Here is a 27,124-nt window from a genome sequence, read left to right as displayed (position 1 = left end):
AATTCAATTTATTACAAATTTAATGATAACGGACAATTGATGCGACTTTTTGTTGTTTTTATTCGATATAAACCGATTCGCATGCCCACAGAATATTCTAAAAATAATTTCATTTGAATCGGTTGGGTCATTTCGGAGGAGTAGTACTACAAACACCGTTACAAGAGAATTTTATATAATAGATAGAAAATCCCATCTTCCCCCGGAGCTTTCATATTTTTAAATTTTTTGAAAATCAATTTAAGTTCATCAATATTTGTCTCACAAGAACTTTCAAACACAATTTGCTTAAAAAGAATATCATCAAATTCTAGGGAAATTTGAGCATCAATTGGACTTACAACGTTTAAATTAAAATCATGAGCAGACTCAAATTGTTGGGCTAATTTTTGAGCTTTTTCTGAATTAGTTAAAAGAAGTTTATCCCCATCTTTCAAAGTAGGAATTGGCTTCTGGGGCTTTTTTAGAATTTTAGTTAATTTCCAAAATGGCTTTGAGTAGGGTTTTATGTCCTCTACTGCTTTAGCAAAATTTTCATTACGAATGAAATTTAAACGACGTTTGATCTCTTTTTGAAGGTCGCAATAAATTAATTTCAAATAAGGATCCCTAGTTCGTTGAAATTGGCGTCGACGAATGTTTTTCAGTCGTATCAAAAACTGAAGATCATCATCAATTAAAGGTTGATTAAATTTATGTTTAACTTTAGGTATTGAAGCGGCTCTAGCATTGACTATTGAAGTTGTCAAATTTTCTACAGCCAAATCAATATCTTCTATTGAATTCAATGGAACGTTTACATCTAAATTACGTTCAATAAAATTCATATATCGCTCCCAGTTAGCCTTTTGAAAATTAAAAGTTGATTTTAAAGGGTTTTCAATGGGACTTTGGGATAAAGAAAATGTTACTGGAAGGTGGTCTGAATCGAGGTCCGCATGAGTAACTAATTGACTACAATGCTCGCCTAAATCCGTTAGAACCAAATCAATTGTGGAGGGATTTCTAATTGAAGAAAAACAAGTATGCCCATTAGGATATTCAACAGTATAATAACCTGCAGAGCAGTCATTAAACAAAATATTCCCATTTGAATTTGATGAAATATTATTCCAAGATCGGTAATTTGCATTAAAGTCACCAATAATAAAAAATTTAGATTTATTTCTGGTGAGTTTTTGTAAATCTCCCTTCAAAAAATTTTTCTGTTCACCGCTACATTGAAAAGGCAAATATGCGGCAACAATTATAATTTTCCCCATAGAAGTTTCTAATTCAATTCCAATTGTTTCTAAGATTTTGTATTGAAAGAAGGAAGAAGTCTAAATTTGAGACGACTATTGATGACAATAGCTACACCCCCACCTTGTCGATCAAGTCGATCATTTCGTAAAATTTAAAAGAAAGCATTGCTTTTCATGTTATTTTCTGGCTTTAAAAAAGTTTCAGTGATGGCAGCAATATGTATGTTTTGAGTTTTCAAAAATAAAAAGAACTCGTCTTGGTTAGCCAGCAAAGATCTAGCGTTCCAATTCATAATATTTAAACATCTATTTGGATACATGAGGGAATCGTAAAGTCATAATAATTTTGTTAGCATAATTAAAAGAAGTTTGGAAAGCTTCAAACATTGAATTTGCTTTCAACATAAGTTGCATCATTTCCATTAAATTTTGATGCAAAAATTTTAATTTTTCCTCAGTAATCTCACCCAAATCAACAAAATTGTTAGAATCAGAAGAGGAAGGAGAAGAAAAAGTATTTGAATTTCGGGGATTTTCCCAAGCCTTCGCATGAACGTTGAGACTTGGTTTTTTCCCATTTTTATTAGTTAAACCTGAAGAGGGCAACCCATTTTCAACCACCTCTAAGAACGATAAACAACGAGTCTGTGGCGCAGAATCAGCCCAGGTAACATTAAAATCACTTCGGGTATTACCCAGCCGTGATTCCAATGTAGGCCGAGGCAGACTGCGAACAGGCAGGTTGTTTGCCGGTCTGACGTGTGTAGACGAAAAAGAGGAAGGAGGAGAAGAAACTTTTCTGGAAACTTTGGGGTTTTTCCTAGAAGCAACAATTTTTGCCCTAACGGGACAATCTAGAGAATTCGAGGAATGATTACCTGCGCAATTCGCACACTTAAAAAATTCTGTTTTTGGCTTATCACCACCAAAAAGGCATTTAGATTTTTCATGATCAAATGAGCCGCAAAACATGCATCTGGCATTCATTCTACAATTTTTAGTGCCATGACAAAAAGCTTTACAACGACGACATTGCGTAATATTTTGTAAAAAATTGGTATGTGATTTACGAAAAGGTTCAAATTTTACTCGACAATGAAACATAAGACGAGCCTTTTCCAAAATTTTCAAATTATTAACCTGATCCTTTTTAAAATGGATCAAATAAAGTTCAGGAGCAAAACCAACACTACTGGTATTATTCGTGTTGGTTCTTTTCCTCATTTGAATTACTTGAATTGGAGAAAAACCTAACAAAGAATTTAATTCATTTGTGATCTCATCCGGTGTCTGATCGCCGGTGAGACCACGAAGTACAACTTTAAAAGGACGATCACCTCTAGTGTCGTACGTAAAAAATTGGTGTTTTTTATTATTCAAATAATTTAAAATTTTTTGAAAATCATTAAAAGATTCCGCTAATATACGAGCAGTTCCCCTTCGACCGATCTGAAAAGAAATCTTCACATCCTTGACGGAAGTGACGATTTCTTTTCGAAAGGCATTGAAGTCAGGAATCGTGACCGTTATTGGTGGAATCTTTTCGTTTTTAAGAGTATAAGAAGAAGAAGAAGGTTTCTTAGTACTCTTATCAGAATTAAATATGAATATTTCCTCATCACCGATGTTATGAAGGACATCGAATGAATTGGAAATTTCAACTTTTTTGGCAGATGGCCCTGGATTAGGTTCAGCAATCCGTTTTCTTCCGGCCCTTGAGCCGGCCGAAGACTTCCCCATGCTGGAAAGAAAAGAGAAAATATGAATAAAAGAAAATGAAAATAATTTAAGCACTGAAAAGTGCTGATTGAAATACAGGTAAGGAAAAAATAAATAATGTAAAATGTTCCTGCAGCTACACAGCAACGATACGATGCTCCGGCGTACGTGTTGACGGCTCAACGGTACAGATGGAAGTGATGCCAAATGACTTAAAAATGCATAAAACATCGAAATCTGGTGTTATCGCGAAAATTTAATTTGTCAAAAATCGACTTAAGGATTTTAAAAATCACGTAAGGGGGGCCAAAGGAAATTCGAAAAATCAAGATTTTAATCTGGTGTCAAATTACTTAAAAATGCATGAAATGTCAAGATCTGGTGTTACCTCGAACAAAAAGTTTTGCCCAAAAAACGAGTCTCTAGGACGTCTGGGAAAAGACCAAGTCCCAGAAAGTCATTTTGTTGTCCATAGATTCGTTTTTCGAGATAATACCAGATCAAGCATTTCTAAGTCATTTGGCATAAAAATTAAAATTTTGATTAATCCAATTTCCTTTGGTCCCCCCCTGGGTGATTATTGAGGGTCAAAAAACCGAAACTTTGAGCGCTTTGAGGCACCCCTGAATCAAGTCCGTTTGAGCTGAGATTTAGCATAGGTGAGTTTTCTCGGTCGATTTTCAAAATCCGATCAAGATTTTTTTCAATACACCCATTGTCACCCTAATATTTTTAGTTTAGCTTTTTACTCTCCTCTTGAAAATTATTTACTTAATTAAAATTTATTTTATTCTCTGCTTAAAAATCAATTCGAAAATTCCAAATTTGAAAAAAAAAAACATACCGGATATTATTACGACTTTTAATGCTTTTACCATTACTAAAACTATTTACCATTCATTAGCTCTTTTAGAATTAACCCGATTTTTTTTTTTTTTTTGAAGAAGCTCATGCAATCAAACATGACTCGAAAAAAAGCTGCAACCGGAATTCGTGTTTGACATTCAACTTTGACCATTGATGCCGCCGCGCTCAATACGCCGGACATTCTTCGATGTGCGTTTCGAGTGAATGTATATCCCCGAAATCGGCATTGCAGTGCATACAGTGGGACGTTTCGCCCGATCTAGAGTCCATTCTAACCCGCCGTGACTCAGCGCCGGCCTGATGGTCCACACTTCCTGGTGACGCCGACGACCGATGATTATTATTAGTGCCGACCTGTGAACTAACCGGGTCTGCTGCATGACTGTTTGATTAAAGAAGGAAAAAAAGTCAATATGAGTTTGGAATCATTATTGCTGGCAACTTCAACTAAGCGAATTTAATTGGTGTAACTAAATAATGAACGACTATTTGGCTTCTTACCCATTAAGCGCCTCAACGATCAGCTGCCGGTTTTGTTGCTGGAGCTGCTGCAGTTCGGCTTCCAGTTGAGCTTTTTCCACCTGAACGGCCAAACGAGCCATCCGTTCTTCGGCAAAATCGTTCTTGTAGATCTCGAGCTGAGCTTTTAGGGTGTCAATTTCTGTTTTTAAATTTGCGAAGGTGGAATTAGACCGATACAGTTTCGCCTGGTAACCAGGTGAGCCAATAACGTCATCCGGAACGGGTGATTCCGGGAGGTGACTTTCCACGGATGTTTGGCTCTGTTGAAGCAACATGTCTGCACGACACGTTACTAGCACCTCTTGAAGGGATTCTATGCTTGTTTTCATGATTTCGACACTAACTGCGTAGGATATTTTCTAAAAGTGAAACCGTCATTATAAAATTGCATTTATACTAAAAAACTTTAAAATAGTTCCAAGAACACTCCGAACTGTGAAATAAGAATTACGAACGTTGAATCTCAATCAAAATTCTACAAACCATTTTCTCCAATTGTGTATTCTTTTCCATCAACGATGCCTTTTCTGCTTCAAGATGTTTGATACGTTCTTCGTAAACATTGTCACTGGTAGTCACCATTTTTTCACCTTTTCCTGACCCCAAAAAAATCAGAACCAAAACACTGAGCACCCTCTCTAGCCGGACCAAGGTTAACTTCTGAAGGTTGTGTTTCACTTCCAGCTGGAGCAAAAAAGTTTGGAACAAATTCGCAAGCAACATTTCGATTATTGTTTCCCGCTAATCCCACCATGACCGTGTCGCGCTCAGCGAATTAACGTCAGTCTCTGTGGGTACAGAGGGGTGAGGAAAGCGGAACAAGTACAAGTGGGTTGTGATTTCCCATAACGATTGATTAGATAAAGGTTCAAAATAGAAGCAGTCCCCAATAAAGATAACCGACCAACATCGATTTTGTTTACACTTATTATTGATAATTTGAATACGTGAGTTAAGGCAAACCAGTGGCATTTTAATTTATTTGACACTCTTAATTTTTTACAGTTTTCTGATTGTTGAGTTTGTTACATTGTGCAATTGCACTCTGACAAAAGGGGAACAATTCTGTCCAATTTATGAATTCAAATGTACTTCGTCAATATGGATGCTATTAATTTGAGATACGACTACTTTTATTGCAAAACTATGATCTCCTGTCGCTATAAACTGTTAATAGCCCTGATAAAAGATGATTTGAAAGCCAGATTTTAAATCTTCGACAGAACACTGTTCTGATCCTTCCAGGTATCTAATCTACGTTATCCAATCTACCAATAAGATTTTTTCTTCAGTAATGTATTATTGGTATTATACATTGTAAAACATTACAACACACTTCGTCACTAAAATTCCAAAAAATTCGAAAATTATATTGAACTTAAAAGAGAACACTGAGTTTTTTCGGGGTTTTATTACTAACGTGTCATTTATTCTTAAAGATTGTTAACACTCGTCAACACAAAATTCCCAACAGTGTCGAAATATACATTTTTTTATAGAATTTAACCCAGGGACTCGATTATACTCTAGCTTTATTCTAGAATTATACCAATTGTACCCATTTCCATACAAAAATGACATATTCAGATTTCGGATATGTGATGTAAAATCATATTAAAAATTTGTTTTCTATTTATTTTAAGCCAAAATAATAAAACTACATACAATACTCTTGAGAATTAAAATCTCGCGCGTTCAGAGTTCTCAACTAATGTTCTGAACACTATATTTAGGTATATTGGAAAATAACTAATGTTGACTACGCAAAACAATTTTCATCAAACTTTGTCTCTCTCTCCCCAAATGTGAAAGTTTTTTTTTATATAGTTAGTAGGCTGTGACTTATTTATGATACTGTCACGTTATGGGGAACAGCCTAACGAACAAACGTTCTTAAGACACAGAAAATAAAAAAAAAATGAAAGACAAAACCATTAGGAAAAAAGTTCCGAATAGAAATACTGATTGACAACTAAAGTTCTATAACAAAAGATGCATAATTTTATTCTACCTAACGATCCACTCGAATGAGTCTCTGAATGAACTACTAAATATTATGGATTTACATCATCAATTCATTAATTTAGAGGCACATTCGAATGTAGTGTCCTAAGATTCTCCAAACACGAAACTCTCTTTGAGGGGAATCTTAAAGGACCTTTAAATCTACAGTACACCTTAAATTCATATTCTACCTAGACATACCATATAATGTAGCTATCAATAATATAAACGTGTGGGAGTCAGGCGGGCCTGCAGTTCCTCTAAGATCGATCTAATTCTTCGGCGATAGGACAAAAATGGTTAATGCAACTAAGCTGGGGGTTCGGACCTAGACTCAGGATCTCAATTCCTATAGGAAGATCAACAGTATTCCTAGTTGAAATTCAAACAATTATAAAATGCACTTTTGTCTTTTTGAACAGAGGATACACACAGCAAAAATTATTTCCTGTAAAATTACGCAAATGTCCTGTAACAAAAAGGAGCAGGACATTTACAATTATTTTACAGGTCGAAAAACAAATAACGTGACATTTAATTTTCAGTGTACAACTTTTTTACAAGACATTTGCTGTAATAATAAATGAATCTTAGATAACTTTCAAGGAAAACAATTTAAAATTACAGGTTTTGTTAATTACAGGTTGATTTATTTTAAAGGTTGCAGTTTCAGTGACACGTAATAGTCAAACAATTTTTCTGTGGAGGTACACACGTATCTACATTAGACCGGCCCATAATTAAAAAAATCTTTATATTCCACGCGGCACCCCCTAGGTTGGTGCATTTAGGTGAAAAAATGACTTTCTGAAGGTTTCAAGTCATTTGGAAGAAGCACGAGCTGGCGCAAAGGACTTGAAATTTGTATGGAGATTTTCGGCAAAATGTATGAGAAATCGACATACTTTCACTCTTTGTGTTCTTAAATATTTTTCCAGTATGCTAGAAAGCTCAGAATTTCAGGAATTGTAGTTCAAACAATGACAAACAAGTTGGTAGAAGATTGTGACGCGATACGAGTTGACTGTGATGGGTTATCCGCAATTGAATGTGTGATTTTTTTTCGCATTTCATCGATATATCGAGAAAGGTGGATTATTAGCACTAAATTGATCGCATTGTCACACAATGAGAATTACAGATAGAGAGTTTGTGTCTGCGGCAAAGTTGTAGCTCATTTTATAACAAATATATTTGCAGATATTGAAAGAAAGGTTTGAAAAACTATAAACTGCTGCATTGTGCGACGACGCGATCAAGTTAGTGCGATTATTAGCCCATACACCGTTCACGATATATCAATGAGATGCGAAAAAAACACATTCAATTGCGGATAACTCATCACAGTCAACTCGTATCGCGTCACAATCTTCTACCAACTTGTTTGTCATTGTTTGAACTACAATTCCTGAAATTCTGAGCTTTCTAGCATACTGGAAACATATTTAACAACACAAAGAGTGAAAGTATGTCGATTTTTCATACATTTTGCCGAAAATCTCCATACAAATTTCAAGTCCTTTGCGCCAGCTCGTGCTCCTTCCAAATGACTTGAAACTTTCAGAAAGTCATTTTTTCACCTAACCGCACCAATCTAGGGGGTGCCGCGTTGAAAAAAATGTTGTAAAAATCATCCCATACAAATTTGGGCCAGTCTAATCTACATGTTCTCTGACAGTCAGACCGCTCTTCGAGCACTCAGTAGATTCACATGTTACTCGAAGCTAGTATGGGAGTGTATTGTTGCATTAAAAATCCTGACCATAAGGACAGAGTATTTTATACTGGGTCCCAAGCCACTGCGGTATCCTAAGGAACGAAGACGCAGACCAGCTAGCAAGGGAAAAATCTCAGGGACTGTTGATTGGACCTGAACATTTCTGCGGAGTATCGAGAAGTGCCTTGCATATGGATCTCAAAACCTGGGAAAGAACCACCATTGTTTCCAACTATAAAACAGCGGAGGGAGCAACTCAGAGAAAAAGATTCATTGAACCAAGCGCACGGCTCTCCAAAAACATGTTGAACTTAAGTAAACGAGAGTTAAGTACTAACACAGGTATCTTGACCGGTAAAGCGAAAAAGAAGAAAGCATGTGTTGAAAAGGTTACCCGGAACACTGCTACAGCAAGGTAGGTTGAAAAGTCGCAGCCGGAGGAAAGCAACAGAGAATAAGACCAAGATTTTACCTTCAATGAAGAAGATGGAGAATTCTCGATCGAGGAAACCCGTGGGAACCACGGAACTATCTAAAACCACAACAGTGACGTCGGCGGAATCAAAGTGATTAGCCAAAGAGCATCTAGAGTTGCAACTACTTAGAATCGGAGCAGACACTGCTGGAGGAAAAGAAGAAGTTAATAGAGAAGCTCTTCAGCATTCTTGAGAAGCTGGTCGATCTCGAAGACGAAGAAAAACAGACGGTGATACCAAGGTGCAGAACTGCTTGGGCATCGCTGGTGGTAAGTGCCAAGAAAAGGAACAAAATTCTACAAGTGAAGAAGAAGAATGTTCCGAGAACTATGAAGAAGAAGAAGACATCGAAGACTTTCGAAAGCACCACCCGGATGGGCGGCTACACAGACGACGAAAACCTGATACGACTGAGGAATTGCCTGTAAGAAGGTGCGTTTGCTGCCGTTCGAAGTTTTCTTCTACATCCGAGGACCGTGAACAGAGCAATGGATGCGCTGAAGTTGAAGTTTGGTCAGCTGAAGTTTAGCATCGAATCCCTGTAGAACAGGGTTCTTGCCATTCCACCGGTTGACTCTGAGTCCATGAATGCGATGGTCGATTTTGCGCTGGACGTTCAAAACCTAAACTATCGGGACCAATGCAATTACAGTGGGTAAAACATTGGAGAAGCGTTCGGAAGCTCAAACTATAGACTTTCGGCAAGTGGAACTATGAGATAAGCGAAGACGCCTGACCCTTTTTCGAAGTCGCGTCATACCAAAGTACCGTCACATAACCAGGAGCCACGCAGGAAGACCAACGCATACGTGAATGCTCACGTTGACCCAGGAGGAGAAACGCGCTCATTTGCCAGGTGGTAGCACATCACCAGTCTGTGAAAGAGGAGCCTACCCCACTGCCTGTATTATCTGCAGGAGATCTTGTACATTCCTCCCGAACTGCCAAGGATTTTGAGAGCTGTCATACAACCGACGGTGGGCGATCACTTGCGAAGCCAATAAGTACCGGAAATGCCAGAAGCGCCTCAGAGGAGTGGATGCGCATGCAAACATCACTCATTGCTGCACATGCAGCTAAACTCAGAGTCCGCGCCCATCCAGACTGGAGAAAAAGTGTCGGGGTCCAGCGCTGTTCTGTTTCGCTATGTTCCAGTCGTAATGCATGGGAACGGAATTGAGATTCTTGGATGACGGGTCCTCGGTTCCGCTTATGAGCTAAGATCTTGCGGATGAACTTAACCTGATTGTAGAACTTCGTCCTTTGAGTCTTAAGTGGACTGGAGACACACACCGTACCGAAGATAACAGCCAGAGTGTAAGCTTTAAAGCATCTGGCTTAACGAGAGTGCGCTTTCACTTAAGGGGGGGGTAGGGTCTAACGGGTATAAAAAAAGTACTATTTTCACGATTTTTTTCTGGAGCTATCATTCAAACAAATGTAGGTATTTAAATTTTTTGCATTATACAAAACATTGTTAAAAGAACATTTAGTAATTTTTTCGTAAGAAAAAATTGAAAAATGAGCCGGTGGCGGAGCATTTTCGAGGATGCCTTTTAGAAAACAGGATTTGCGGTGGACACTGTATCTCAGCACAGAATCATCTTAAGTCAAAAAATCAGAGCAAAATATTTTTAATAGATGTTTTTCTGGACCCCAACGTTTTTATTTAACTTAAAAATATTTTTATGAAATTTTTGTGGCTGTTTGAAGTAAAAACTACGATTTTTCACGAAAAAATCCGCCATTTTTCACCTGTAAAATCTCCCCAAAATAAAAAAATCAAAAAAGAAAAACGTTGGGGGCTGGTATTTTATATATAGAAAATATGTTCCAAATTTGAAAAGAATCGGATAAGTAGTTTTCAAATGACGATGTCCACGGACTTTAAAAATGTGCTTTGGAGAAAAACGCGTTTGAAGTTTCTGCTTTTGCTTTCTTGCAGTATTAGATAGGAGGAGATAAAGGCCTATAACTTCTACAGTTTTGCTTCAATTGACTTGAAAATTTGACACAACATTCTTGAAATGTTTTACAATAAGAAAATAAAAAAATAAAAAAATCGATTTTTTGAAAATGTTAGACCCTACCCCCCCCTTAAGAGATCTACGAACAGTGAGCGGACTGCGACTACCGTCTCAACAACTCGACAAGAAACAACTTCAGGCAGAAAACTCCTATCTGGAGTCATATCATAGTATCCAACCTCGTCTACTTAACGGTTTGCAGCATGCAAACATGACAATTTATTTATTTATTTATTTATTATTATTGATGTCTTTGACTGGGTTGTCATACAGACCATAAGTATTAACGTGATCTTAAATCTATATATATAAAAAGCAATTTCTGTATGTTTGTTTGTTTGTTTGTTTGTTTGTTTGTTTGTTTGTTTGTTTGTTTGTTTGTTTGTTTGTTTGTTTGTTTGTTTGTTTGTTTGTTTGTTTGTTTGTTTGTTTGTTTGTCCTCTATAGACTCAGCCGTCTTAAGAGCTAGAGAGCTGAAATTGGGCATGGATGTTCATTAGGACCAGGAATGATGAAAAATGTTTTCAGATTTTCGGATGACCCCTTCTGAAGGGGGTCGTCCATAGAAGACAAATATTGTTTTTGCGATATTGACGTTATTTTTTGTCGGATTGTGATGAAAATTTGCACGTGAGGGTTTTAAGAGATGAGCAATTGATTTCAGGTATTACATGTTGGGTCAGGGGTCGGCAAAAGGGGTCGTCCATATGAACTTTTCACTGTTTTTGCAATATTGACGTTATTGTACATTGGATTCATAAGAAAATTGATACACGAAAGTTTTTCGGGCCGGGCAATCGATTTCAGGTGTCAAATTTTGTGTAAGGGGTCGACCAAAGGGGTCGTCCATATTAACTCTTCGCTGTTTTTGCGATATTGACGTTATTATACATCGGATTCAGATGAAAATTGGTACACGATAGTTTTGAGTGACGTGAAATCGATTTGAGGTATCAAATTTAGTGTAAGGGGCCGGCAAAAGGGGTCGTCCATATCAACATTTCAATATCTTAGTGATATTGACGTTTTTATACATCGGATTGAGATGAAAATTTGCACATAGGAGTGATTAGGGACAAACTATTATTTCACTCATCTAAATTACAAACAGGGGTCGCCCAAAGGGGTCTTCCATATTAACTACTCACTGTTAATGCGATATTGTCGTTATTATACATCAGATTCAGATGAAAATTGGTACACGAGAGTTTTAAGGGACGAGCAATGGATTTCAGGTATTAAATTCAGTGTAAGAGGCCGACAAAGAGGGTCGTCCATATTAACGTTTCAATAGTTTTGCAATATCGTCGTTATTAGACATCGGATTGGGATGAGAATTTGCACACGGTAGTTTTCGGGAACGAACAATCGATTTCAGATGTCAAATGTTTAGGCAGGGGTCGACGAAAGGGGTCGCCCATATTAATTATTTTTCATTGTTTGCAATATTGACGTTATTATGCAATAGATTTTCACACGGGAGTTTTGAAGGAAGGGCAATCAATTTTAGGTATCAAAGATTGTAATTGCGTTGTTATGCAACGATCGAGTCGAAATTTATACACGGAGTATTTTTGACACGGTCAATTGATTCCGGATTTCAAATTTAGTAGCAGACGACAGAAACAGTGATCGTCAAATATTTTTGCAATTATTACTTAACAATGAATTCGGAAGTGCATCTGGAAAATGCTTGGCAATTGACTTTCATACAAACTGTGCATGACATATTCCAATTTTAAAGCGAAACGGAGTTCGTATGGGATCAGCTAGTTAGGTTATAAAGTTGACTTAAAATTAGGTTACATCACGAATCAAACATTTAAATTTTTCTTTGGATACAGTGAAGTCAAACAAATAAGAAACATCATTAAACACTTGGCAGCATCGTTGTAGTGGATGGTTTTGGCCGAACACTGTTCTGCTTCTTGGTAGCCAGAAAAGAGTCTGGTAACGAAGTTGTCGAGCTGGAGCGTGTAGGTTCAAAGAGCAAAGCAGTTGCGGACAATCGGTAGCATTCGTAATAATATCATAGACGAACATTCGTTGTAGATAAATTCTCCTTTGACTCAGCGACGTCAATGATAATAGACCACATCTATTGTCAGGGAAAGTCGAGAAGGCAAGCCTGGTCAGATTCAGGATGGGCAATCTACAGTGGGGCGTGGACATGAGAAGCGCTTAGCAATGTACACTACACGTGTCACATTACCTCTTGCGACCACAAGACAAAATTGAACGCCGAAGAGGAGCTTGAACGCGCCGTGCAATACCCGAATGGCGAATCGAAGGCAACCGCCTGTACGCGTTTTCCTGCGGTTGATAGCCTACACACTACGAAAAAAATCTGTAAAATCACATCACATGTGATGTAAATAAAAAGAAGCATCATATATGACGGAATTTTCAGTGCTAGTTGGAAATTACACGCCAGTAAAATTTTGCAACGTGTAAAATAAAAGTGATGTAAAATTTTGCAACGTGTAAAATCAAAATGATGTAAATTATAAAATCACTGAATACTGGAATAAAAACTTTCCAATTGGAATTTGTTTTATTTAATTTATCGGTAATATGATTTAATAATGGAATTTTCTCATTTCCTAATTAAAAATAAAATCTTTCTATAATTAATATACACACAACGAAAAAAATCTGTAAAATCACATCACATGTGATGTAAATAAAAAGAAGCATCATATATGACGGAATTTTCAGTGCTAGTTGGAAATTACACGCCAGTGAAATTTTGCAAGGTGTAAAATAGAAAAGATGTAAAATTTTGCAACGTGTAAAATAAAAATGATGTAAATTATAATCTCACTGAATATTGGAAGAGAAACTTTCCAATTGGAATTTGTTTTGTTTTATTTTTGTTTATATGATTCAATAATAAAATTTTCTCATCTCTTCATAAAAATTAAACCTTTTTATAACTTATTTAATTTATTTTATTTAGCGACAAAAATTTGTTAAGCATTAGCACGCAATTTTTTTTTATTAGGATTCACTTCACCCTTTCATTTTCTTCCCCGGATCTTAAGTTCAATAACGTGGAGCCGCTTACGGAACCGCATCCCTGCTTCACGAAGATCTCCGGGAACCTCACTCGCGGGAAAACTGCTTAAAACAAATACTTTGGTGCACAACTTGACTTGACACTTTGTTTACTTTTGTCTATAGTCCTGTTCATGACAGTTTATAATTTTACATGACATGGATATGTAATATTGATTAAACACAAATTCAATGTCGTTATCACATTCCATGACGTGTAATTTTAATAAACTTCTTATTCAGTGTTGTTAAGAATTGTGTGCGACCAAAAACATTTGTAAAATTACATCACATATGATGTAACGAAAAAGAAGTAACACATATTATGGAATTTTCAGAGCGAGTTGAATATCACACGACTATGAATTTCAAAAGACGTGTAAAATTTGAAAGACATGTAAATATTTAAGACGTGTAATATTTAATTCGCACTGAAAATTCCGTCATATGTGATGCTTCTTTTTATTTACATCATATGTGATGTAAATTTACATCAAATAATCGCGTTCCGTGTCAAGTAAAATTCATGTCATTCGAATTCAGTGCTATTATGGTTTCAACTTTTTTCAATCTATAAATTTACATCAATAAATTGCGTTCAACGTCATGTAATATTAAAGGTTTTTCAATTTCAGTGTTGTTAAGGATTCAAATTTTTTTTCTGTGTACCTGTGGATCCATCAGTCACACCATCGACTCGACCGTTCGCACACGTCAGTATCGACCTTTTGGAAGAAATGGAAGTGGCTATAGAGCGTAGAGTTGAGAAAAGATATCTGTTTTGTCTTTCTATCCTTAGGATGTACTTATTATTAGCTAGCTCTTTAACTCAAACTTGTGCAGCGACAGCAAATGGGGAACCAATTTCGTCATCCATGGAGCGTTGAAGCAGGCGTTGCAGGCTGTACACAGAAAAAAAAATCTGAATCCTTAACGACACTGAAATTGAAAACCTTTATTATTACATGACATGGAACGCGATTTATTGATGTTAATTTACAAAATAAAAACTGTTGAATCCTTAACAGCACTGAATTCTAATGACACAAATATTACTTGACACGGAACGCGATTATTTGATGTAAATTTACATCACATATGATGTAAATAAAAAGAAGCATCACATACGACGGAATTTTCAGTGCAAATTAAATATTACACGTCTTAATATTTTACATGTCTTTCAAATTTTACACGTCTGTTGAAGATTGCAGACGTGTAATATTCAACTCGCACTGAAAATTCCATCATATGTGATGCTTCTTTTTCGTTACATCATATGTGATGTTATTTTACAATTTTTTTTTGGTCACACGAAATTCTCAACAACACTGAATTGGAAATTTCTCAAAATTACACGACATGAAATATTACAATACACTGAACGTGATAATGTACACACTTAAAAATATCAATGGAATTTTACATGCAAGAGCATGGGTAGAAGGGAATCGGGTATTTACATGTATGAATACTGGTCTTGGCATGTAAATATCCGGCCCCATTCTTGTTGATTGTTTACTGTAGATTTACATTTTCAGCCTCGTTTCATAATACATTCATGCAAGAAATGTTCAAAAATCAATATAAAAACAAAAATATAATTAGACAAAGATCTTTTATTGAATTCAATTATCTAACTACACTTCATCTGAGGACCTGTTTAATAATATGGGATAACTAACACATAATTTCACACACGTTATTCGCACAATCACAATCACCTTTCCCGACTGTAGAATCGTCTGTTGCCAGCTGAGAATTTGCCGCCGCACAATTGAAGTAACACTATTCGTCGCTTGTGAGTATAAATTTTCAGCTTCCAATTTGAAGTGAATTTGATTTGTCCCAGGATGCTGCAGGATGACACCCAATCACAGCTGTTGAATTCCTGTAAAATAGAAATGAACAAATCATTCAATCAATCATCACCACTGTTATTCAAAACTATTGGTTAACTCCAGAGTAGTTGAACACTTAAATTTTAACTTACCTTAATGTAGACTTCTGAGCGCAGCAATTAAATTCAAAACGAAGCTGAACAGCAGCAGAAAAACGACCATGTAAAATAAAAACAGACTTCGCATGCCAACACTGCGTTTCAGCATGCACTTTCATGTAATTTTTCGTTCTATGCGAAGATGCTATACTCTTTTTCAAATTTTTCAGCGCGATGATGCACAAATGTAAAATCACTTGTAATGTAGGATTACATTTTTTTATCTGTGTAATGTAAAATTATAAACTGTGAAGAACAAGACCAGACAAATGTGACAAAAACTGTTAAGTCAAGTCGTGCGCCAAAATATTTTCCCCGCGCGCGAGTAAGTTAATCGGTGTTGATGGTTCCCGGAGATATCCGAAAAACAGGGATGCGGTTCTGGAAGCGGATCCACGGTGTTCAACATTGGATCCGGGACTTTGCGGAAAAAATAAAAGAAATAAAATATAATGTGTGTAAAAAAATTTTTGCCGCTTAATAAAATGAATCATATTAATTATAGATGAGTTTTATTTTTATTAAGAGACGTGAAAATTCCAGTATTGAATCATATTAACAATAAATAAAACAAAACAAATTCCAATTGGAAAGTTTTTCTTCCAACATTCAGTGATTTTATAATTTACATCATTTTTATTTTACACGTCGCTAAATTTTATATCATTTTTTATTTTACACGTTGCAAAATTTTACTGGCGTGTAATTTCCAACTTGCACTGAATATTCCGTCATATATGATGCCTCTCTTTATTTACATCATATGTGATGTAATTTTACAGATTTTTTTGGTAGTGTGTATACCAGCACAAGATGGTCCGGGAGTTAGGTTTGGGGTCCACCACCTGGCGTTTCAATCTACCGGCAGCTCCCAATATGAGGGGGGAAAGAGGGTGGGGGGGGGGGGCTGGGAGCAATTTGTGCAGTCCGTCAAGCGTACCTTAGCGGAGTTACAGTCACCATATCGCCCGAAGGAGAAGAAAATTGGGAGTGCCTCGATCGGGGTCGGAGGCATCTTCAATGCACCGCACCGATCAAGGACGAAGCCGTCCCGGCTTAAGACGGCGAAAGGCGTGTACGGTAGACCAGCTGTTAAGGTTACAGTGCTAGACATGCGAGCTAAGGAAGAGTTTGCAGACTCAGAAAAGGAGTCAGCAAACTGTGGGGGAGGGGCTAGTTTCACGGAACGGACCTAACGTGCCAACAGCATTGAACCCACTCATAGATGACAGTTCTCAAATTGGGTCGATGAAATAGTGAGAAAAAAACCTGCAAATCAAGCGGTACAGCTAGTAGCAAAGCAGATACAAAATTGTAAACAAACAAGAATCGTTCTTGAATTCTAGTTGTAAAGGTATTTGAACAATAGCTTTATTCTACGTTCTAGCTCTATTAAAATCAAAATACATTAAGGTTTTTTACGCGGTTTTTTCTTGTGCGGTTTTTTTTACACGGTTTCTTACGAGATTTTCGGAGATTAACGCGGGGTTTTTACGTGGTTTTCGGAATTTGCGCGATATTTGAGAGAAAATAGTACTTTTCAAAGTAAAATAAGTGATAAATAACAAAAACATTTTCAAAGGAAATCACTTAGAATCTTTTTGAGACCTGAGACCTGAGACCTGAGACAAATAACCTGAGACCTGAGACCTGAGACATGAGACTTGAGACCTGAGACTGGAGACATGAGACTTGAGATATGAGACATGAGACTTTAGATCTGAGACTTGAGACCTGAGACCTGAGGCCCGCGACTTGAGACTTGAGGCATGAGATATGAGACATAAGATAAGAGACATGAGACATGAAACCTAAGACATGAGACCTGACAACTGAGTCAAGAGACATGAGACTTGAGACCTGTTGCCGTTATTAGTTTATAGCAACAGTAGAACAACATAAAGTTTCATTAACTATCGATATGATTGCTGTAATTGAAGTTATAGGTACATGTTGCAAGTTTCTATGATATATCCGATAAATGCATTCGTTATCAATAGCCTTCATCGGTTTAATTTAGAAACTATTTTTAGGTTCCTATTTGTACTAAATGCGAATATGATAAGTACTACATGTCACAAATCAAAGTGCGCCCAAAAATGTGCCGCTACCCTTTTTCCAGTGGTGAAAGTTAATCAATAAAATTTATTGGTTTTAGAACGCTACTTGCCTTATTTTACAATAATTACAGGTGGGTACAGCATTCCGCGTTATGGGGAGCATCTGAGAGAGCCAAGAGAACAATTTGCCAGTAGCATATTTAACTCTCCCACAAAAGTAGCGTAAAGTTGCTAACGCATGGAGCGAAAAGTAAGTAACAAGTAACTACCTTCCTAACTACCCACATTCTTAGCGGCGGCAAGAAAGCATAGAGGAAATATTGCAGATCATCATCAACAACAACTCAGGTGTTTCATGATCACGATTTATCAATGCGCTCGCTGCGGGCTCTCTGCGTTCTCTCTTTCGCTTACTGCTGCTCAGCTCACCTGCTGATTTCCGATCCAAATCATATTCTTCGGTCGGTCAGACAGATACTCTACAGGTGTGCTCCCCATCGTAGCATTATTTTGCAGTTTACGCCAAGCCCCAGCCAGTCTTGGTCGATTTGCGAGCAATAGCGGAACATCTGAAAGTTAAGTTTTTAGCAGTCTTGCTTGCTTTTCATTTCTTTTGGTTTACATGAAGTTTTGCATTGTCGTTCTTTGTTCATATTGGATAATTAGTTTGTAGATTTTTTTTTAATGTCTTGTTACAAGTTTTGTCAAGCTAAGAAAGTGTTTAGTTTGTTTTCGGTTTTCCTCGGTCGGATCCAGTTTTGCGGAAACATACAACAAACAAGTGAAAAGTGTCGAACCGAACTGTGCTGAACGATTTTAATAACGAATCGCGCATGAAATTTCTCTTGGGGGCTTTGCCTTGTTATTTACATTGCTTTCGTTTTCATTTTTGGATTCAAAGTTACGATTCAGTCAGTGGCTTTGTCTCCACTAATTCTTAGGTTTTTTTAATATGCTCTATTTCACATCGAAACCTTACTGTTTAGCTTCAGGCGCTTCACGCATATAATTGCTAAAACTGGTTTCGGATTCAAATTTGCAACCCCCGAACCAGAAGTCGAAGATTATTACATTTAATATCCGATCGCTCGATCGAATTGCGTCAAAAGATCCGATTTGGTTTCGAAACATTTTTTTTCTCTATTCTCGAACCTTTAAACCTTTCGGTGCAACAGCTCAAGTGGTCGAATAAAATTTCGATAAGACCACACTCCACCGACAACCAATCCCGAAATCGAAATCCAAATCGAGTGCCTTCGTCGCCGATAGGGCGTTTATCAAAAGCGATTCAAATCCGTTTTATTTCGTGTTGTTGACCTGATAACCAGATAACCTATCGTTGGGTCTCGTTCGGTATAAGTGCATGATTGATTGAATTTTTTGATTCAAAAATTTCGAAGATTAAGTGATTCTTTTATTTCAAACTTGTTAAGTCAGTGCCCTTTGTGTGTTTCTGTTCTAAAAAAAGTGACTGCTTCCAGATTTTCATTTTCAATTATTCAATACCTATAGTTGTCGTCGAAGTTGATTTTTGCTGAACTGAAATTGTACCAGAGCTCCTGTCCACCAGCCCCGTTCTAAGGTTCTTCGACTCAACGATGGCATCGAACGTTCCCGAGCTGCAAGATGACGAACGATTTGCATTGATGAAGGTGAGTTGTAAAAATTTGAAGGATGCTTTTTTTTGTTCTGAATTTAACCTTTTATATACGTTTTTGTACTCCGATACAGATAAGGAGAAGCAAAAAGTTTCCTTTTTCTTAGATTATTGATTTTGAATTTTTATGTTTACAGACTTTTACAATTAAAAAAAAACTTAGCAAATGAAAAAAAATGTTTAAAACAACATAGTCAAAAGTTTTCAGTTCAGATCATATCAACTCCTATCTGTATTCGTAATTCTGTCAGATTAAAAATATATTATGTATTACATATTAGAATTTCAATGAACGAATATCTGCAACCTTTTGAGAGCTTTTAAATCGAATGTCTATACAGACTTTTTATGCGCACTTTGTAATTTGTACTCCTCCTCAGGTCGAAATATTTATCCTTTCAATCTTTTCATATTGAACAATTGTGAACTTTTGTGAAAATCTCATAAATATTGCTTCATGCTAAGTTCTTTGTTATCATTCTATTAAACGAAACACAGATAAACTAAAATAATGATTCAGATAACTCTTATTAAGGGGGGGGTAGGGTCTAACGGGTATAAAAAAAACACCATTTTCACGATTTTTTTTCTAGAGCTATCGTTCAAACAAATGTATTCAAATTTTTTGCATTATACAAAGCATTGTTAAAAGAACATTTAGTAATTTTTTCGTAGAAAAATATTGAAAAATGAGCCGGTGACGGAGCATTTTCGAGGATGCCTTTTAGAAAACAGGATTTGCGGTGGACACTATATCTCAGCACAGAATCATCTGAAATCAAAAAATCAGAGCAAAATATTTTTAATAGATGTTTTTCTGGACCCCAACGTTTTTATTTAACTTAAAAATACTTTTAAGAAATTTTTGTGGCTGTTTGAAGTAAAAACTACGATTTTTCACTTCAAAATCCGCCATTTTTCACCTCTAAAATCTCCCCAAAGTAAAAAAAATCAAAAAAGAAAAACGTTGGGGTCTGGTATTTTATATGTAGAAAATATGTTCCAAATTTGAAAAGAATCGGATAAGTAGTTTTCAAATGACGATGTCCACGGACTTTAAAAATGTGCTTTCGAGAAAAACGCGTTTGAAGTTTTTGCTCTTGCTTTCTTGCAGTATTAGATAGGAGGAGATAAAGGCCTATAACTTCTACAGTTTTGCTTCAATTGACTTGAAAATTTGACACAACATTCTTGAAATGTTTTACTATAAGAAAATAAAAAAATAAAAAAATCGATTTTTTGAAAGTGTTAGACCCTACCCCCCCCTTAAAATTCCCAGAACATGGTGTCAAGTTGTAGCATATTCGATCCTTCGCGTTAAGTGAACTGTTGTCCATCGATCTGAACTACTTTTATTAATAAGCTTATTATCAGACTAGCTTGACCTAGACTATACCTCAGTTTGATATTAGAAAAATATCAGATTAATTTTAAATCGAATTTCGAATTTTTTTGGGCTTGTTTCCACACTGGAGTAAAAAGATGAATTTTAAAGATTTCTTTAAAAAAAATCCCAAGTTATTTGTTTGAGGTGTTGAGTTAAAAAATGTTAAGGCCAAACTAAATATAAATTTTTATACCTTCTGTTGGTGTAGACAAGTCAGGAAAAGCGATCGAATTGTCTAGTTCCGATTGTTTAGTTTGCGATTACAAAGTAATAATAAAAATTTCTAGTTGAAACGATGAGCGTAGATTTGAATTGTTTGATTTGATTGATTGTTTTGAAATTATGCTAGTTCCGGTAAATAAGACGGACTGAAGAAGCGCAGGTTTAAAAGGTTGCTGCTTTGATCGTTTTGAACTGATGCCAGTCCAGGTAAATAAGACGGACTAAAGAAGCGCAGTTGGGAAAGGCTGCTACTTTGTTTGTTTTAAAATGATGCCAGTTCCGGTAAATAAGACGGACTAAAGTAGCGCAGAAGGGAAAGGCTGTTACTTTGTCGGTTTTGAAATGATGCCAGTTCCAGTAAATAAGACAGACTCAAGAAGCGCAGAAGGGAAAGGCTTTTCCTTTTTTGGTTTTGAAATGAAGCCAAATCCGGTGAATAAGACGGGCTAAAGATGCGCAGATTGAAAAGGCTGCTGCTTTGTTTGTTTTGAAATGACTGAAGAAGCGCAGATGAAAAAAGCTGCTGTTTTGCTTGTTTTGAATAGCTGCCAATTCCGGTAAATAAAATGGACTAAAAAAGCGCACTTTAAAAGGCTGTTGTTTTGTTTGTTTCTAAATGATGCCAGTTCCGGTAAATAAGGCGAACTGAAGAAGCGCAAATTGAAAAGACTGCTACTTTGTTTGTTTTGAAATGATGCCAGTTCCGGCAAATAAGACGGACTGAAGAAGTACAGATGGGAAAGGCTGTTACTTTGTTGGTTTTTAAATTATGCCAGTTCCGGTGAATGAGACGTACTGAAGAAGCGCTGATGGGAAAGGTTGTTACTTTTTTGGTTTTGAAATGATACCAGTTCCGGTAAATAAGACGGACTGAAGAAGCGCAGATAAGAAAGGCTGTTACTTTGTTGGTTTTGAAATGGTGCCAGATCCGGTGAATAAGACGGAGTGAAAAAGCGCGGATTTGAAAAGCTGCTGCATTGTTTGTTTATAAATGATGTCAATTCCGGTAAACAAGACGGAGTGAAGAAGCGCAGATTTGAAAGGCTGCTGCTTTGCTAGTTTTGAAATGACTGAAGAAGCGCAGATGAAAAAGGCTGCTGCTTTGCGTATTGAGTTGCTGCCAATTCCGATAAATAAGACGGACTCCGATAAATTCCGATAAATAGGAAGGATGCTGCTTTATTTGTTTTGAAATGATGCCAGTTCCGGTAAATAAGACGGACTGAAGAAGCACAGATAGGAAAGTCTGTTTTTTTTGTTGGTTTTGAAATGATACCAGTTCCGGTAAATAAGACGGACTGGAGATGCGCAGATGGGAAAGGCTTGTTTTGAAATGACTGAAAAAGAGTAGATGAGAAAGCCTGCTGTTTTGCTTGTTTTGAATTGCTGCCATTTCCTATTAATAAGACGGACTGAAGAAGCGCAAATTGAAAAGACTGCTACTTTGTTTGTTTTGAAACGATGCCAGTTACGATAAATAAGACGGATTGAAGAAGCACAGATGAGAAAGGCTGTTACTTTATTGGTTTTGAAATGATGCCAGTTCCGGTAAATAAGACGGTTTGAAAAAGCGCAGATGTGAAAAAGCTGCTGCTTTGTTTGTTTTGATATGATGCCAGTTCTGGTAAACAAGACGGACTGAAGAAGCACAGATGGGAGAGCCTGTTTTTTTGTGGGTTTTGAATAGATGCCAGTTCCGGTAAATAAGACAGGCTGAAGAAGCGCAGATTTGAAAGGCTGCTGCTTTGCTTGTTTTGAAACGGCTGAAGAAATTCAGATGAGAAAAGCTTCAGCTATGTTGGTTTTGAATTGATGCCAGTTCCGGTAAATAAGACGGGCTGAAGAAGCCCATGTTCGAAATGCTGCTGCTTCGTTAGTTTGAAAATGATTCCAGTTCCGGTGAATAGGACGGACTTAAGAAGGGGAATGATTCTAGTTCCTTAACAGAAATGCAGCTCATTGAAAAACTTCAAATCTAACAAAGCTCGAATTTTGAAAGCCAGATCAAATGAAAGTCTAAAGACAAAAGAGTGCAAGATGTTTATTTTTAGAAATCTGCTACATATTTATGTTGCCGTAGATAGTTTCAGCTTCCAAATCAACCTTGAAGTAATCTATTTCAGCAATCAACAATCGACAGTTTTTGTTCAAGTTTTAGCAATTATTATAATCAATAAGCATATTTTATTAACGTGTTAGCTTCCTTATTCTAATAGGTATGGGTGGAAATGTTATCATCACATCACATTTTTCTTAAACTTTCTTAAAAAGCTACATATTGCCCATGCAAATTGGTACCAATTTCCGTGAAAAATATTGACGTGATGATCCAACAATACAATCAAATTTGTGGGGTGAAATTCTATAAAAACTTGTAAAAGTTGGCTCAATTAGTGCGACCTCTTTTCAAATTTATGAATCAACTCTGTCAAAAATACTATAAATCAACCTCAATGGCGTGCTTAACCACATCAATTTAATCAAATTTATATCGGTTTATTTTAGAAATAGAGAACTAAGAAATCTTTCTTAGTTGAATCAACCTAACATGATGGTTGAAGGTGTGAGTCCATAACAGATTGAAACATCACAACAGATAAGGAGCGATAAGCCACGTTCTTTTAATTCAAATTATTTAAGAATTGCTCGTGTTATTTACATCCGTTCATCGGTTTAATGTTCCACTATCTCTAGTTTTGCTGTTTCAAACCGCACCATGCTGTTATAGTAGTATGTTATCAGATGACTAGTTTTTTTTCTACTTCTAACCCAACCCTTCTTGCGGAAAGCTTGATGCATGGCTAATCACTTGATAACGCAAAGCAACGTTCGGTCGTCTGGTGATGCGGCGATGCGCCCAACGCGATCCAAAACTGTTGCGCGATCGGGCTTTCGTGAAACACGGAAGAACGGAAGAAACGGGGGCATCTTCGTATGGGTTTGCGAAATTTGCCCAGCCAATGTTAGGTTAGAAAAATCTAGGCACATACAAGACAACATGTAATTAGCCGGAGCGTTTAACGTGCAGAAATCTGATAAGTTTGAACTTTGCTCGTTTGTGTTCCATAGGTCAAGGAATATAGTGATACCTGGTCTAAAATTTGACCGCTTTAGTGTCACAACGTTCAAGTAAAGCTTAGTTCTTTTAGAAATGGGACAGTTACGAATGCCTGTATCTCAAAAACTATTCGTTTGAACGAAATAGTTTCTATGAAGAAAATGAAGGTAATGTTATGATCTTTCATGAAAAAATTTGAAAAAAAATATTTACTGTTTTTTGTTAAGGAAATTTCTACTTTATTTTTGGTATCTCCCATTGGCCGGCGCACACTTTTCTCAGTCATGGTATTGATCAGTTTCTTCAACTTATACTTCGTAAAATCTATATTTTAGGTGGCTTCACCTTCCTTCTTCAATTTCTGATACTTTTCGGTCCAATACTTCTCTTTTAAAAGAAACTGGAAGCATTTCAGTGAATATACAGTTGTTTCGAAATGAACAAATTTGATTATTTTTGATCACATTTTTTAACGTTTTGTTTTTTGTACCGGTTTAACAGCTTAAGAGCTTTGGAACTATCAAAAAATGGTTGTTTGAGGTTGGGTTTCAATGAGTCATCACTAGGCAACACTTTCAGCTTATCGGAGAAAATTGTTTTGGACATTTCAGCGATCTACCCTTAGTTTTTCGTTTATTGAAAATTAAAAAGGCTGGTATGAGACTTGACTTCCTTGATGACCCTTAACCGTTGTTGCCGATCATGTGCTTCACTCCAATACTTGATTTGAACTTTGTGGACATTATTGACAGTGTTTGCATACTTATCCACCACAAAAACTCGGTAATTCTTTGAATAATCAACGGTTTTGTCAGCTATCAATTTGATAATGAAGAATTTTAAAGGAAACTGTGCAAAATTATTTTTTTCTTTTTCTCTTGCATCGTACATATCTCAAAAACGAGTAAATTTTAAATTTTGAAAAAAATAGGTCGAATAGTACTTTTTACAGGCAACAAAATGCTGTCAAAATTTTTAATATCCAATAACTAGTTAACGAGCTATTAGCAAATGAAAGTGTCCCATTTCTAAAAGAACTAAGCTTTATATCCGATAACAGTTTGTAGAGAAGCATTTGGTATTAAATTTCATTTTATATTTTTAAACAGATAGTTAGGAATTAATTTTCCTATTTGTTCTGAGTTTGATTTTATTGATGAAATGCATAAAATTGGTTTCGAGATCTCTTGCGTGTTTCAAATTTAGGTGCTTCCATTTATTTTACCACGGCAACGTGTAAACAAATGGCAGACAATATGGCAATACATATTGGTGTTTCGTCAGATTGGAAATAGAAAAAAATGCAGTTAAAAGCTAGCTTCATCACTCCCTCATATCTACCAAATGTATGTACGTTTAACCTTGGCTGAGGTGTTGTGGAAGTTTGTGGAGCTTCATATCGGATAGCTTTATTACTTGCAACCGGCAAATGTTGATTTTTTTCTCGCCTCAAACCCAATCCAAGCCAAGCCCATACAACACGAGTGCTGCAGTGCAACATTTTTTCACACTTGACTTAACCTAGGCCCCTTCTTACTAGTTTGATGTTAAAGTCGGAAGGAAAGTCTGCACTTTTGAGAGTTCTAACTAACATTTCTTGTACTCGTTTCCAACTAGAACGGCACACGAAATATGCGGATTGCATCCGAACCGGAACAGTTTTAGGGCATCCGAAAGTATGAACATATCCATCAATCAGTGTTGTAAATCAGCAATCACATGAAAAAAAGTATTCTCTGATCGATATTGGTAAACTTCCTGACTTATTTCAAAGCGGATTTTGATTTTGATAAGAAATTATTCAACGACTTCCGTAACAGTTGAGCTTTTAATGCAAATATCAACTACAAGCCTGAGTCACAAAAAACGTGAGTGAATACCTAAAATATCAAACGCAACTACAAATAAGCTTCAACTGCCGGTACCTACTAGGTAGTCAGTAGACACTTAATCCCGGTGTTTTGTGTCGCTACTTGGTACTTATTTGTGCTAAAAAATGATACACTAACAATTCTCGTGGAACCGGATTGACGTTCTTCTTGGATGCAAATTAATTCCAGACACTAAGTTGGCCTGAGATATGTAGGAATTAGACAAAAAATAGATCACTTTCCAATGGAGATGTCGATAGGTAATCAACCCTGAGATTACAAGTCAGAAGTCATATATTACAACGTCCTAGTGGATGTTTCTAGAGTAGGGTGTTAAAAACTACAAATTATACGATAGTCACCTGGAACTTGGATGAAGGAAGTTGAAAATTACTGACCTTCATTTGATTTCTTGATTGAATATCAGAATATTTCAATGTTATATCCTTTTTTTCATCAAATTCTATAAAGTAAGTACACTATTTAAACAACACTTGAACATAAACTGACACCCAAAATATTTGAATATTATGAAAAAAAATGAATCGCTGAAACCAATTTCTAATGCTCGGCTTACAAAAAAAAACTAAGATAGATCGATCCAAGATACATCTACTAAACAGATTTTAATTTATGTGTGACAAATCACCGGAGCGTGGAGCTACAATAAACAATCAACAAGTCAGGCACACTTTGGCAGATGCATTTAAAGAACCGGTAAAGACAAGGAAGAAAAAGAGCTATTTTTAGCAAAATCATTCATTGAGAAGAATATTAAGCTTGAAATAGCTTCCAACAGTTTTCTATGGTCCAGTGGGCTTTCTGAAAGACCCATTTCACACGCCGTATTTTGATTGGCTCTTTTGTTTTGCAGCAAACGAGACGATTAAAGTTTGGCTTTTATGAATAAAGTTCACGATCAGTAGTTTTCGGCAAAAGAGCAAATACATAACGTTGACTAAAATAATAACTTTTTCGAATTACATTCACATAAAATTTCAACATTTAGAAAACGACATTCTGATGATAAAAATTTGTTATATTCAATCTTAAGTTATCTACTTCTTCCTCTAGCTCAATTGTTTTCCAATTTGAAAACACCTACGACCAAGTTTTAAAAATCAATCGAATATAAACAAACTAATCATACAAGGAGGGCTTTCAGAGGTCATACGCCTAAAAACTTCAGACGCGTGCCCGAGACTTACAAAAAAAAAATACCAAAAGCTACCGGGAG

At 36.3% G+C, this 27,124-nt stretch overlaps 2 protein-coding genes across 3 annotated transcripts in view; one reads left to right on the top strand and one right to left on the bottom strand.

Annotated features, from left to right (window-relative positions):
• Positions 1-3,798: 3,798 nt before the first annotated feature.
• Positions 3,799-5,016, bottom strand: LOC129758547 (NF-kappa-B essential modulator-like). The gene is made up of 3 exons (XM_055756073.1): positions 4,836-5,016; positions 4,332-4,711; positions 3,799-4,212 (listed from the first exon to the last, which is right to left on the bottom strand). The coding sequence occupies exons 1-3, from the start codon at positions 4,932-4,934 to the stop codon at positions 3,996-3,998; spliced, it is 696 nt and encodes a 231-aa protein (XP_055612048.1). The 5' UTR covers positions 4,935-5,016; the 3' UTR covers positions 3,799-3,995.
• A 13,155-nt stretch (positions 5,017-18,171) lies between these two features.
• Positions 18,172-27,124, top strand: part of LOC129758542 (SEC14-like protein 2) — a 74,871-nt gene continuing 65,918 nt past the window's right edge. Inside the window, exons 1-2 of one of the 2 annotated variants that reach the window (XM_055756066.1) lie at positions 18,172-18,270; positions 19,207-19,344. In XM_055756066.1, the coding sequence (XP_055612041.1) occupies positions 19,291-19,344 (54 nt within the window). In that variant the 5' untranslated portion in view covers positions 18,172-18,270; positions 19,207-19,290. Of the gene's footprint in view, positions 18,271-18,362; positions 19,345-27,124 lie in introns of those variants that run through there. The other variant, XM_055756065.1, reaches the window with a different exon arrangement.

This window comes from Uranotaenia lowii, chromosome 3 (assembly GCF_029784155.1).
Source record: "Uranotaenia lowii strain MFRU-FL chromosome 3, ASM2978415v1, whole genome shotgun sequence".
NCBI classification, from domain to species: Eukaryota; Metazoa; Arthropoda; class Insecta; order Diptera; family Culicidae; genus Uranotaenia; species Uranotaenia lowii.
This window is presented reverse-complemented; position numbering and strand designations above follow the sequence as displayed.